Below are 13,366 nucleotides of genomic sequence, written 5' to 3'. Positions count from 1 at the left end.
GGTCACATTCATTGGTTAAAACGGAACTTTGTGAGATCGTGATGAATGAGTGACAGTTTTTAATAAATTTAAAGGAAGCGCTCTTTCCATGCTGTATACGATAATATATTCAGAATTTCAATAAAACGTGTTTTTCATGCTTGACAAGCGGCCACGTAGCTACGACAGAGATTGTTAACTACACTATATAGAAAAATATAATAGCCTAATTTCAGAAGCACAAAGTGATGTGATTCTGCAACCGAGCCTGGTCCAAACGCAGGATTTAGGTAAGGAAACGGTTATTAATTATTTGTATTGGCTGCCATGCCAAATCATGCACCTGCTTGCTTTTCTGTTTAATTTAAGTGTTTTTGTGAACGTATATACTTTAATAACAAATAATTGTAACATTTTACAATAAGTTTCCATTAGTTCATGTATTAAAGTGTTAGTTAATTATTGTAAAGTGTTACCCAAATAATGTAATTTGAGCGTTCACTTGAAACTCCATTAGTGAGCAAGTGATGTAATGCTACATTTTTCCATATCTGTTCTAATGAAGAAAAAAACTCATCTACATGGATGACCTGAGGGTGAGTACATTTTAAGCAAATTTTCATTTTTGTGTGAGCTATTACTTTAAATTCAACAAACCAACTAACCTCTAATTAACAGAACTGTAAAGAAATGTTGTAAACTGAGCTTCAAGGGTGTATGTTTTCTTTTAAATCTCTAGCTGTGCCTTGTATAATATTCCACCATGTACTCATTTAGGCTATATAACGTAATCATTGACATGCTTTGACACACAAAATTAGATTGATCGAAATTATTCACTTAATTGGCTTGTTAATTTGCGGGAAAACACGTAATTTTTGGTTTTCGACTGCTGTCTTGTAATTCATCCCACCCTTAAGCATTATTATTTGAAAACAGTTAATCAGGATCCTGCTAAGAGGCGCAGCAGGAACCCAGCGTAGACTTTTCTATCATTCCAGAATGTACCATCTGATGCGCATCCCCCTCTCCTCCCCCGCGCACTGGAGCGGTCGAGCCCACCCCGTTTTAAGCGCGCGCCATGGTTCAGTCCAGACCAGAACATCATGGCGATAGATGGTAAGTAGGCCAATACCGCTCTCCTGCTCTCTCAAACTCACTTCTCTTTCCAAAGCCCCTCGCTTAGCTGTACGTGAAGTGGTTAAATGTGACTATTTCCCCACTGGCTGTGGCATAGAGTGTTTCTGTGTTAAAGGGACGTTGGTGGTAAAGTTTGTGTGTTGTAGTGTGGACTGAAGTGATTGTGGTGCTGAAAGAACAGCTCCCGCGCTGCCGACTCCCTCAACTGGCGTCTCCGTTACTTTCACTGACTATTTGATGGTTTCTTCCACTACAGTGCGAGAGAACTGGCTGACTGCGCTGTCAGCAGGTGCATGTCGCTTCATTGAGGAAATCCGGTGGTTTCACTTTTCCGTTTGGGAGTGTGCCGCCGTCTGTGATGTAACTCGGGGATAGTATAGAAATCGAGGCTCTTTTAAAAGCCAGTGTTCAGTCTTTGTGTATTATTTTGAGACACTCATACAGGTTGCGCGAGGTCTATTTAACGTTAGCGGAGATTTGCTTGTTAAAGGATTGCGTTGCTCTCTAATCTTTGCTCTTAAGCACTGATGTCTGTTCGCATGTTATTTGTTCGTTTCATTGCGTTAACTGTTTGCTATTTCTGTTTTTGAACTGGCTTCACATCGAGAAGATACAAATTTGAATTGTTTTTGAATGTATGCAGTTTATATTGTATGTAGGTGGTGTGTATATCAGTTGGCTCAAGTTTATCAATATGTTATTTTGTATGTTATTTCTCACTGTGTGACTGGATTATGATTGTGTTTAAAAGGCTTGATTTTTTTTTCTTTTTATTGACCATGACTGCAAGCCAGCACCAACACACCCACACACACACAGCCTCCACATGAAAAGAGAGTTCTTACTGAATGTGCAGTGTTTTCAGTTCGTTTGAAATGTGCTGGTTGAGATTTTTGAGAAATTAAATTTTAAACTGCATGCACATTAACTTACCTTCAGTAGGAAGGCAAAAAATAAAAACAAAATATTTTTAACATTAACTGATTTCGCTAGCAAAATGGACCATCGGGTGACGTGGGAGAAATATGTCAAATATGTCATTTTTGTGTAAGTTTTCATAGAATGAACTAGCTCTAAATGTGTTATTTTAGTATCTAAATTGCAGCAAACACATTTGCTATCAATATAAAATCACTATTAAATTTATGCTGATGATCTCTCCCACTTAACCCAGAAAAAAAACAGTGAAAATAAGTGCATTTGTTTTATCATTATCACACAGAAATTACATAAAAAAATTGTACTTTCTCTGCTTTTTTTTTTTTGCTTTTTTTACTTTTTGTTGTTGTACAGCTGAGAGTATACAGCTTTTATCAGTGCTCCTTTTGAGAATCTATTTTGCATCATTCCCCCTAAAGGAAAAGTTCATTTGACAGCAAATTCTGAAATTCGCTAGTGACAGCAACTGAACTATGCTTTTGTCTTCATTATTGTATGATGTCAGATGCTTAATGTCATCTCTTGACCTTACAGATATTAATGCTTGTAATAAATAATAAATAAGCCCCTAAGCTAACTACACTGCAGAATCCAGTGTTCATTCCTTTTGCCAGAAATCTGTAAGAATGTGAAAGTGAAAAGGGAAAAATCAATGTGTAGTCTACTCAGATTCTGTGTAAATCTTAATATTTAATAGAAATGCAGATGTGTCATGTAGAGATCCCAGAAAACCTGTAATGCTTACGATTGGCACTGGTTATTTTGCATTGCACCGCAGGTCAGTTAACCATATTGATACATTGACATCCAAACAGACCGATTCTGCCTCAGGACAATCAGATACTTTATCTCCTCTCTGCTCCCCTCTCAGCTGTTGGCACAGTGAGTCCACATCAAATATTTACAGCACTTCACTGCTGTTCTGCAGAGAATAAAACCCAAAATCATGTTGGCATAACAAAAGAGCTGCACATCAAGCAGGACGTGGATTGCTGATAAGGAAGAATAGGATGAGAAAAGAGGCTGTTGAGTGCATGTTTAACTGTTATCACTTCAATGAAGTGTGTTGCCCCTGAAAGAGCTCCTGCTTTGTTCTTTTCTGTTTGATTCCCATGAACCTCTTGAATGAAAAACTCAACATTTTTGCTTTTTATATGGCAAACATCTGGTGTTCAGGTGTGTGTGGTTGTGAGGTTCTGTTTGCTGAATAAGTGTTTTGCGAGTTGTTTACTTTTGTAGATAAATGCTGTAAGGAAGAGAACTTGATGGCCAGCGTGATGGATTTTGAAAACATGGTGCATTAATTTCACACGTCACTTGCAGCCTTTTGTTGCACATGAAGGACGAATTTGGAATGATTACAGGGAAGTAATTCAGCCATATCTAAAAAAAGGCACTTTATCATCAGCGCTGACAGGTGAATTTCAAGCTGTGATGGATGTCTGTAATGGACGACCTTTAAAACTCTCAAATGATTCTTGCACGCAATGATTCAGGTGCAGTGAGTTGTGTTAAAGATGCTTTTATTTAATATATAGGTGGATAAGACTTACTGTTCACCAGTGAATAGTCTCATCAGTCTTTTGACTCACCATTAGTGTGTTGCCTCCTTTTACCTGTAAATGAGAAAATTAGCTTGTCAAAATCTGGCAAGTGATATTATTTCAGAGCTCTGGAGGCAACATACCCTCAGCTCCTTGAGCTCCATTGCTAATCACATTAAATAACACCAGAGTGACTGCATCAACACAAAACCGTTACATATAATTATTAAAATATGTGCGTTTTTAGATCTGCTGTCTGTCTTTTTTCTAGAAGGATCTTCTAATTTGCTGTTTCACCTGTTTCTAAATGTTCTTGTCAAAATATACATAAAAATGATGCACTGGTTGGTCAAACTCTGGTTTAAGATTTAGAAACTAGCATAGAATCAGTAAAGAAATAATGTGAAATATTCTGCTGTTTTCCGTTTTGCTCCTTTGACATTTTAATAATAACAGCCTTTGTGTTCCACATTTAAAAATGGTCATAAGAGTTTTGAGTGACGTGAAGGGGAATATGATGACAATTTTCATTTTAAAGCAAAATTATCTGTGGAAGATGTGAATTGATTGGATGGGTCAAATTTAGACATGAATAGTCTCATCTCTTTTTCTTTACTTTTTTCTTTTTCATAATACTCTACTGAAAGTTTGGGAAATAATGTGCATATTTCCTAATATTAATATATTTTAATGAATATATTTTAAAATGTCATTTATTCTTCTGATGGCAAAGCTGAATTTTCAGCAGCCATTACTCCAGTCTTTGGTATCACACATCTTGGGAAATCATTCTGATATACTGGTTTGGTTCTCATAAAACATTTCTTATTATTATTATTATTAAGAAGACACAAATCAGTTGTGCTGCTCAATATTTTGGTGGAAAACATGATACATTATTTTCTGGATTCTTTAATGAATAGAACGTTCAAAACAACAGCATTTTTTAATAGAATTTTTTGTTATTGGTTTTTTTTTTTTGGTGTAAAATTATACATTTCTTTGCCGTCACTTTTGATTCGTTTAATGCATCCTTGCTGAATAAAAATATTAACTTCTTTCAAAAAAATATTAAAATTTTATTCTTTTTATGTAATTATTTTTCTTGTGTATAATTTGTTTTCTTTTTTGTCTACAGTAAACTTTCAGCTTGATTGCCAATTACCAAAGGTACAAATATTTTAATGGACGTTGCATTTAAAATTAACTTATTTCTCCCGCGAAACTCCCGTAATTTGCGTGGCCCAAACCTCGTTAAATGAATGATCACATCAATATATTATCCCGAGGTTGTCCAGTTGCCAGATCTTGTGTGAAACGCATCCTACTCACACAATCTATACATCATAAAAATTTCAACCCATTTGTGACCTCAACCTGGCAACCTAAAACCCAGTTGCGCTGTTGATATCTGTGCAGGTAGCAGATGTGGGAATCAAGCTAAATGGGAGGAGAAGACTCGGGTGGTGCTCCAGCGGGAAAAAAACAAACAAAACATACATGTAAATGTAACTTTAAAAAGTCTATGCATGACCTGGTGTTTTATTCGTATCTGAAATGAGGAGATGTGAACATTATGGAGCGCTAAACACTCTCATGCAGTGTATGTTTCATTCATACTCAGTTTGTATATGGTTTATGTGTGTTTTTCAAGTCATTTCCAGGTAATAAATAAAGTATCTGAATGATGCAGTGCTAACTGACATAGCATTTATTACAGTAGCCTATAGAAACTAAACATTATATTTTCTGCCTTATTCTGTGATAAAAATGTAAAAAAAAAATGTAGGATATAAACAAATCATAAAATTGACAATTAGGAAAAAATATTAAATGTTTTCATCGGTATATTTGATTTAGCCAATTAAAAGAAATAAGGAAAAAGTCTATCAATTAGAAGAAGAACCAACCCCCCCCCAATGTTGACAAATATGGGTATGATGCAGAATAAATCTTGATATCTTTCATTTCTCTCTCTCTCTATGGTTCTTTCCTGCTGCCCCTCGAATGTTGATTTCACTTCTTGGCCAACTGTGGTTTATCTCAAAGAGAATATCACACTCTGTATTTCTGAACTAGCAGTACTCATTATGATTAGCATTTTTCATTTCGCATCAAATGTTTCACTTTTTGCCACACTGTTTGATTAAAACAAAAAGAAATGCAAATTGAAAAACTGCTAAGACTTGCCTGTACTTTTCCTCTAGACTTACATTTACATACAAACCCACACAGCGGTCTTAGTAAGTCTTTAGGGGCATCTTGTGCATGAAATCAACTGCATCAGCTGTGGCGCAGTTCTCAAGAGTCTGACTTCTACAAAGTCTGTTTTCATGACTCAGATCAGCGCAGACAGATCATTAACCTGATCCAATGCAAAGTCTGAATGCAGAGCGTGAAGTAGATGAAGTCCCAGCAGGGTTCAGTCACCAAAACACACCCACAGAACCCCTTTCCCTCTCCCAACGGCAGCGGAGGACTCCAGAGAGTGGAGGTGCAGGGCCATAATTGCTGTGTATTGTTGGTCTACTTGTGTGCTTGTGAAGAAGAAAGCAAACAAGACATTTAAATTAGCTTTTTTCTCTCTTCTGCTGGTTATTTCCAGATTAGTAGAGTTAACGCCTCTCACAGATTACAAGATTAAATTGCATCTAATCAATAAATGATCCGTGAGAACAAATGGAATTTAATCGGTGTTATTTAAATGAGCTGTTCTGACATCTGATTTAAAACTCTCCACAGGACTGTAAGCAGCCTGGAGGAGTTTGTGGAGAGAGGCATATGCCAGCAATCAGAATCTTCTGTCTAATTGGTTTGGGCAAATGGCCATTAGCTTTTATGTGTCTTGATTTAAATTGCTTCTCTCTCTCCCTAGAGAATAAGAACGAGAGAGAGTGTGTGAGTAAGAAAGAAAGGGAGAGAAATGTAGACTGTAGTGAATAGGATCTTCCTTAGAGGGCCAAACTGTTAATTGCGGCGTTGTGTGTCAGACTGGTAATGTGTGCAGGAGAGAGAGAAATAGTGAGACTCTCTGGGGCAGTTGTCTCTTCTCTGTCTGGCTATCAGTCTGGGTCAGAGTTAGTCAAGACAGCTACATGTAACCGATACTGGAACTCTCAACCCAACACTACAAAACTGAAATAGAAAGATCGTGCAAAGAAACATGGTTTTGATATTCAGACCAACATTGCTTTTATACAACATTTCAACTATAAGTTAATATTAAGTAGCCTAACTTCTGTGTTTTTGTTTATGAGGTTAAGATTATTTTATTTATTAATTATTTGTTTTTTTAATAATATTGACAATAATTTTATTTTTACTCCACCAATGAAAATATTTTCAAACGAAGCCAAAACGGAAAGAATCGTTGCATGTCACTGAGCATCACACAGTAGTGGCGCTCCTGAATAAATCAGTAGATTTGAACGAACAGTTGATTGAATGATTCATTGACTCATTCACAGAGAGACGCTTGCTTTGTTCCTGAATCAGTGTTTAAACAATAATAATAATAATAATAATAATTCATTACATTTATATAGCGCTTTTCTAGGCACTCAAAGCGCTTTACATTGTCAGGGGGTATCTCCTCATCCACCACCAGTGTGCAGCATCCACCTGGATGATGCGACGGCAGCCAGAGTGCGCCAGAACGCCCACCACACACCAGCTTATTGGTGGAGAGGAGACAGAGTGATGAAGCCAATCAGCAGATATGGGGATTGTTAGGAGGCCATGATGGTCAGAGGCCAATGGGCAAATTTGGCCAGGATGCCGAGGTCACACCTCTACTTTTTTCTGAAGACAACCTGGGATTTTTAATGACCACAGAGAGTCAGGACCTCGGTTCTCTTTTTCGAAAGACATCCTGGGATTTTTAATGACCACAGAGAGTCAGGACCTCGGTTTAACGTCTCATCAGAAGGACGGTGCTTGTTGACAGTATAGTGTCCCTGTCACTGTACTGGGGCGTTAGGACCCACACAGACCACAGGGTGAGCACCCCCTGCTGGCCTCACTAACACCTCTTCCAGCAGCAACCTAGTTTTCCCAGGAGGTCTCCCATCCAGGTACTGACCAGGCTCAGCCCTGCTTAGCTTCAGTGGGTAACCAGTCTTGGGCTACAGGGTGATATGGCTGCTGGCAACTGACAAATCGGTTGATTCGGTGATTCAATAACTCACTTATAAAGTCAGTTGCAGTACTTGTTTCGTTCCTGAATTAATCAGTGTTTTTGAACCAATTGATTGTTGAGTTATTGATTCGTTGACTCTTTCATAAAGACATGCAGAAAGAGTCACTGAAAATCCCCTCTACTAATGGACACAAAAACAGACAAGCAGAGTGATATAAACAGTGGAAAGTCCCTGTGGTGTTAGACTGTATATTAGCACTTCTGGACGAACATAGTAGATCAAGACACTTAAAGTGAAAGTTACTTTGGATAAAAGCATCAGCTAAATTAGTGAATTTCTCAGCCGATGATATTGAGTCATTTTTCTCTTTACAATCACATTTTGCTTCAGATTAAATTAAAATTCTAACAGTGCCAGACAAAAGCACAGATGACCCATATGCGTTTAGGGCAGTCTCTAATATATTATTTTGAAAGCTGTGATCACACCCCGGAGAGTGTGGTCTGGAAGGGTGCTAATTGTCCCTATGAATCAAGCTCTAATGATTATTTAATGAAGTTGGCAGAAGTTTAAACTGTTGGCTGATGGAGTTGGTTCATATTAAATTACGCTACCCAACCCTCAGTCCTTGTTGTTCCAATGTACACGTGTTTAGTTATTTTACCAAGTTTTGCCAGATTTGAAGATGATTAATAGCATGTAAATGGCCTAAAATGGATCTTTAACTGCATTTTAAACAGTTTCTATAAATGATTTTCTGCCTTTAAACTGTATGTCGGAGATTATTCTTTTCTTAAACCATTGATAATAAGGGCTCCAGCTTGTTCACCACACATGCAACACACTGTAAAGTGTAAACCCTAAAAATACTGTAATGTGTTAATTGGACTCTGACTGCTAGAATTGTACTCAGCATCACGTTCCCAGAATTAATAGACTTTTAACTTTACTAACACACATGCGCGCGCACACACACACACACACACACACACTTACATGTGATAATCACCCTCATTTGTTAGTTGTGAAAATTGAGGGTTTGGTATTAATGACAGAGGTGAATTTATTTTTAATTTAGTATGTAACATGCTTTGCTTCATGGGTGTATTTTTGGTGCAGAGCACAAATTTAAAATAAATACAACCTCTGCCTTTTTAAAAATATGTTTTGCACATCTTATCGAGTGGCATTTTTGAGTGTGAGGTTCTATGGCATTTAGTTTGTCCAGACTGTTCTCTGGTTCATGCTCTTTACACTCTCCAAGACAAATGATTGTCATTTGTCACCTAATTAAATTTTTAAAAGTGCATAGTTTGCCATCTTGTTCCATGTTTCTATTCTTATTATTCAGTCATTCTGGTGGTCGTGATTTTATCTATTCGATTGGCATTTATCGCATCACATTTCAGCAGTTGCTCCAGTGTTGCGTTATTCTAGCATTGATTGCAGAACTCTTGTCAGAATTCATAATATGAAATATACAGGTCCCCCACCCTTTTTGCTAAAGTTAAATGAAATTTCATCTGCTGTTGGACATTCTTAGTGTTAAAAATTAATTAAAATTAAACTAAATCTAATATAAATAGGGGAAACTTTTATAGCTGTAGCTACATTTGAAAAAATATATTCCCATATATTGTACACACTAATCCTTAAAGGGATACTCCACCCCAAAATGAAAATGTTGTCATTAATCACTTACCCCCATGTCTTTCCAAACCCCTAAAAGCTTAGTTCGTCTTCGGAACACAATTTAAGGTATTTTGGATGAAAACCGGGAGGCTTGTGACTGTCCGATTGACTGCCAAGTAAATAACACTGTCAAGGTCCAGAAAAGTATGAAAGACATCGTCAGAATAGTCCATCTGCCATCACTGGTTTAACCGTAACGTTATGAAGTGACGAGAATACTTTTTGTAAGCGAAGAAAACAAAAATTCTCTGCTTTGTGAATTCTCTCAGGTGAATTTAAATCACTCGTGAAAACGAGTTAGAACTTTGAAACTTCATGCAACTCCGTCAACTCTCATTCTAAAGAAACTGTATGTTTGTGTGTATGTGTGTTTTAGCTTAGTTTTGATGTAATCTAGAGTAGCCAATAAAATTCATGTTTCATTTATAAAGAATCATTGTTTGGTGTCATATAATTTTAAGGTTAAAACTTTTGCCAAAGATCCCTTGCTACCTAGCTCGTAGCTTACTTGTAATAATTACTATAATAGCTTATAACTTATCAAAACATGTATTAACCCGTGGCCAGGGAAATACAAAGATTCAAGTTGTTAAAATATACTAAGAATCACCGGCTTGCTGGATGACCCTTGATTTAAAGTGTAAACTATCAGATTTTAATTCAGTTTTAATCAGGTTGACTCAGAATTTTCAGATTCGAGTCCTTTCAAAACCTGAGCTAGAAATAAAATTAATGATTAATTCCCTTACAAATGAGTTAATTTCATTACATCACTGTAGCGCCATTTTGGAGAATAACCACTGAACGCAAGCAGCGTACGCTCTTCTGTGTCTGCCGCGCTGCACGGATGCGCTGTTTTCATTCAAATCAAAGCGTAAATACATGTAGAAAATGTATCCTTGTGTCACGGACAGTGTTATTTACTTGCCAGTCAATCGGACAGTCACAAGCCTCCCGGTTTTCATCCAAAATATCTTAAATTGTGTTCCGAAGACGAACTAAGCTTTTAGGGGTTTGGAACGACATGGGGGTAAGTGATTAATGACAAAATTTTCATTTTGGGGTGGAGTATCCCTTTAACCCATAACAAAGCATAATTCATACAAACGATCGTCAGCCTGACCAAGAAATAATCCACAACCACATTTAAAAGACTCTAAGAAAAAGAGATAATTTCAAATGAGCTTCAGTAGTCAGTCCGCAAACCCACCATGTGATATTGGAAAATGACAGGTTGTTCTGTTCCTCAGTGGCATTTTTATTACATCCCCTCTGGTGAGCTGCTTCTGTGTGCTGTTGTTTTTGCCAAAGCGGATTTGTGTGTAAATCTGTCAGTCTGTGAGGATAAGATGGTTTTTTTTTATAGAGAGTGAGAGATGGTGAAAATAGCACACACACAAAATCTGGAGCTATTAAGCCCAGACAGGAAGGATTCTAGAGATAGATAGATAGATAGATAGATAGATAGATAGATAGAAAGTTGTTGGCAAAGGATATATTTGAATCTCTACCTTGGTCTCACTATAGTTATGAATTAGTTTGGAGGTCATGTCAGTATTTATTGTTCTCACAGTTACTATACTTAAATCTCCTACTGAGCTGATAAACTGCACCCACCTGTGATCTTTGGGACAAATTTAAAATGTATTATGATAGGGAAAAATATATTAGTAGAGAATACTGAAGGAGTTACACTTTTTGTATTAAAAGAACATTGTTCTGTTTACTGCTGTCAATTTCCTTTGGTGGATACATTGTACTTTGCAAAGTTTGACATGCCTTTCAGATCCAAGGGCACTTCTTTCCCCCTCTTTCTCTCTTTGTTTTTTCCATATTCTGGGCTTTGAAGACTAAATAGAGGGAAATACCTGTTTAAACTGGGACGGGTCTCTATAAATACAAAACAGCCCTGTCTGAGAAGGTGAGATGGATGAAAGAGAGAGAGGACAAAAGTACTTAGGGTTTGGTCCTGCAACCTCACCTTGGCTTAGTTTACTTTACTTTATTTACAGACTTGGCATCAGTCAAACAGTTTCCCTCGGGACTGAATCAGAACTGACCTCCAGAGCAGAATCTTTGGAGATAAATCACAGGCCTCAGAGATTCTGACTATCTGGTCCACTTTGCAGTTTATTTTGACTGTGAACTGCCCAGGTAGATGGGGAAAAGGCTCTTTAACTTATAAGTAAAAAAAAAAAAAAGTGTACTTTTTTACTTAACGTTACTGGGTAGATAAATCTTAAATTTATCATTTAAACCTTAGTGGTCAGAATATCCATTGAAAAGTAATAAATCAGTGTTCAGATATCTGTGCCACATTATGTGCAATGTGCATTAGACGGTCCCAAAACAATGGGCTGAAACTAAACTGCAGATGGAGGGATTGCAACAGGATATCTCAAATTTTGTGAGTTCAACTTCAGTTCAACAAGATGGAAGTTATTGCATATTTAGCAGAGCTGTTAGATCTTAATGCGATTTTAATCTGCTTTGTACACCACACTGGCTGTGTGACAAAAGACCATGTCAGTAGCTGTTGTGGAGAAATCTCTCTCTCTGCAGGCTAGTTTTGTGTCAAAGCTATTTGTCAGAATTATTTTCGTCATTCTTATGTACACGTTTTTAATTATTTTATTTGTAGTATTATCTTTTTGTTTGAATATTCAGCTGTTGGTCATTTCACACACAGCTGTGCGATGGACAATTACAGCATTTTAGGGGGTTATGATAGACCCAAAGCACCCTGTGGGAATGTTCAAAATTAAACTGGCAGTGTTTACTTTTTTTTTTAAACATACTGTAGGTGATGCAGATCGTTGGGACTCTCTGATCTGAGAGCTTCCAGTGAGCAGTAATCGAGATGCTACCAATTTACAGTGCTGTGATAATAGCAGTGATCAAGCTTCATTACCATGGAAAGATCCACATTGTGAAATTTAGTCTTAGATGTAATTCTACCATGATTAGACTCCACATCACAGATGTATGGGGTTTCGATCGGGTTACAGGTTGACAGCACACATTAAGAATGCATAAACTGACATCCTTGGCTGCTTCCATCTCTCTCCTCCAGAATGACCTTTACTCACCTTCTCGCAAACAACCTCTGCAGGTCAAGCTGACATTACAATCCCCCACAGGCTAAAGGCCAAAGGTATTTGATTCACACCAACTCTCAACCAGAATCAAAGTCTCCCTTTTTCAACACTAAGCAGATTTAATGCACAAATAACAAGATATTACTTAAGTGTAACATTGAAACTTGCCGTTTCTGTAAAGTTGCTTTAAAACAATATCTTTTGTGAAAACACTATACAAATATACTTGAGTTGAATTGATAATTTTTTTAAATAACTAAACTAAACCCTTCCACTGAATGTGGTTTGAAAGACAAGTAGACAAAAGCAAAACAACCTATTTGCAGTTGAACATTGAGTTGAATAAAGCACTTGGCAGTGCAGAGATGCATAGGCGGAAATCCCGGGGGAGTCGGGGGGACAGGACCCCCCCCATCTAAGGGTTGTCCCCCCCTAAAAATATGCTTAAAAACCACGCTATGTATTGTAAATAACAATGCTTTATACTTTAAATAATTGTGTAAGTAGTAAAGCAACGCAAAGCAAAATGCGTTTTAAGTTTATAAACCTTTTGAGTCTCCCCCTCCCTAGGCCTGTCGCAATAATCAATATATCGACTTATCGCACAATATATGTACATGACCTCAATAATTTCTGGTGACGCAATATATATGTCACCGTGTTTTTTACATTCCACTTGCACCTGAGCCTTTTGCAGCTTCTCGAACTTAACGTGGTGTAGTCATGAGGTCCTAGTTCAAATTTTAAAAATGCTTCTACAAAAGTTTCATCTGCAGATATGGTCTTGTTTAGGGATCTGTGCCTTTGTGCATATGGACATCTGACTGCTAAGTAG

The 13,366-nt window shown here is 37.2% G+C and overlaps 1 protein-coding gene across 1 annotated transcript in view; it reads left to right on the top strand.

Moving 5' to 3' along the window:
• LOC107668771 (synaptotagmin-14-like) overlaps positions 1 to 13,366 on the top strand; it is a 60,744-nt gene that overhangs the window by 783 nt on the left and 46,595 nt on the right. Inside the window, exon 2 of the mRNA XM_016460752.1 lies at positions 981 to 1,098. Coding sequence (XP_016316238.1) covers positions 981 to 1,098 — 118 coding nt within the window. The remainder of the gene's footprint in view (positions 1 to 980; positions 1,099 to 13,366) is intronic.

The sequence above is a fragment of the Sinocyclocheilus anshuiensis genome, unplaced genomic scaffold, assembly GCF_001515605.1.
Source record: "Sinocyclocheilus anshuiensis isolate Anshui unplaced genomic scaffold, SAMN03320099.WGS_v1.1 scaffold72, whole genome shotgun sequence".
Lineage (NCBI taxonomy): Eukaryota > Metazoa > Chordata > Actinopteri > Cypriniformes > Cyprinidae > Sinocyclocheilus > Sinocyclocheilus anshuiensis.
The sequence above is the reverse complement of the archived record's forward strand: the minus strand, read 5'-3'. Positions and strand labels throughout refer to the sequence as shown.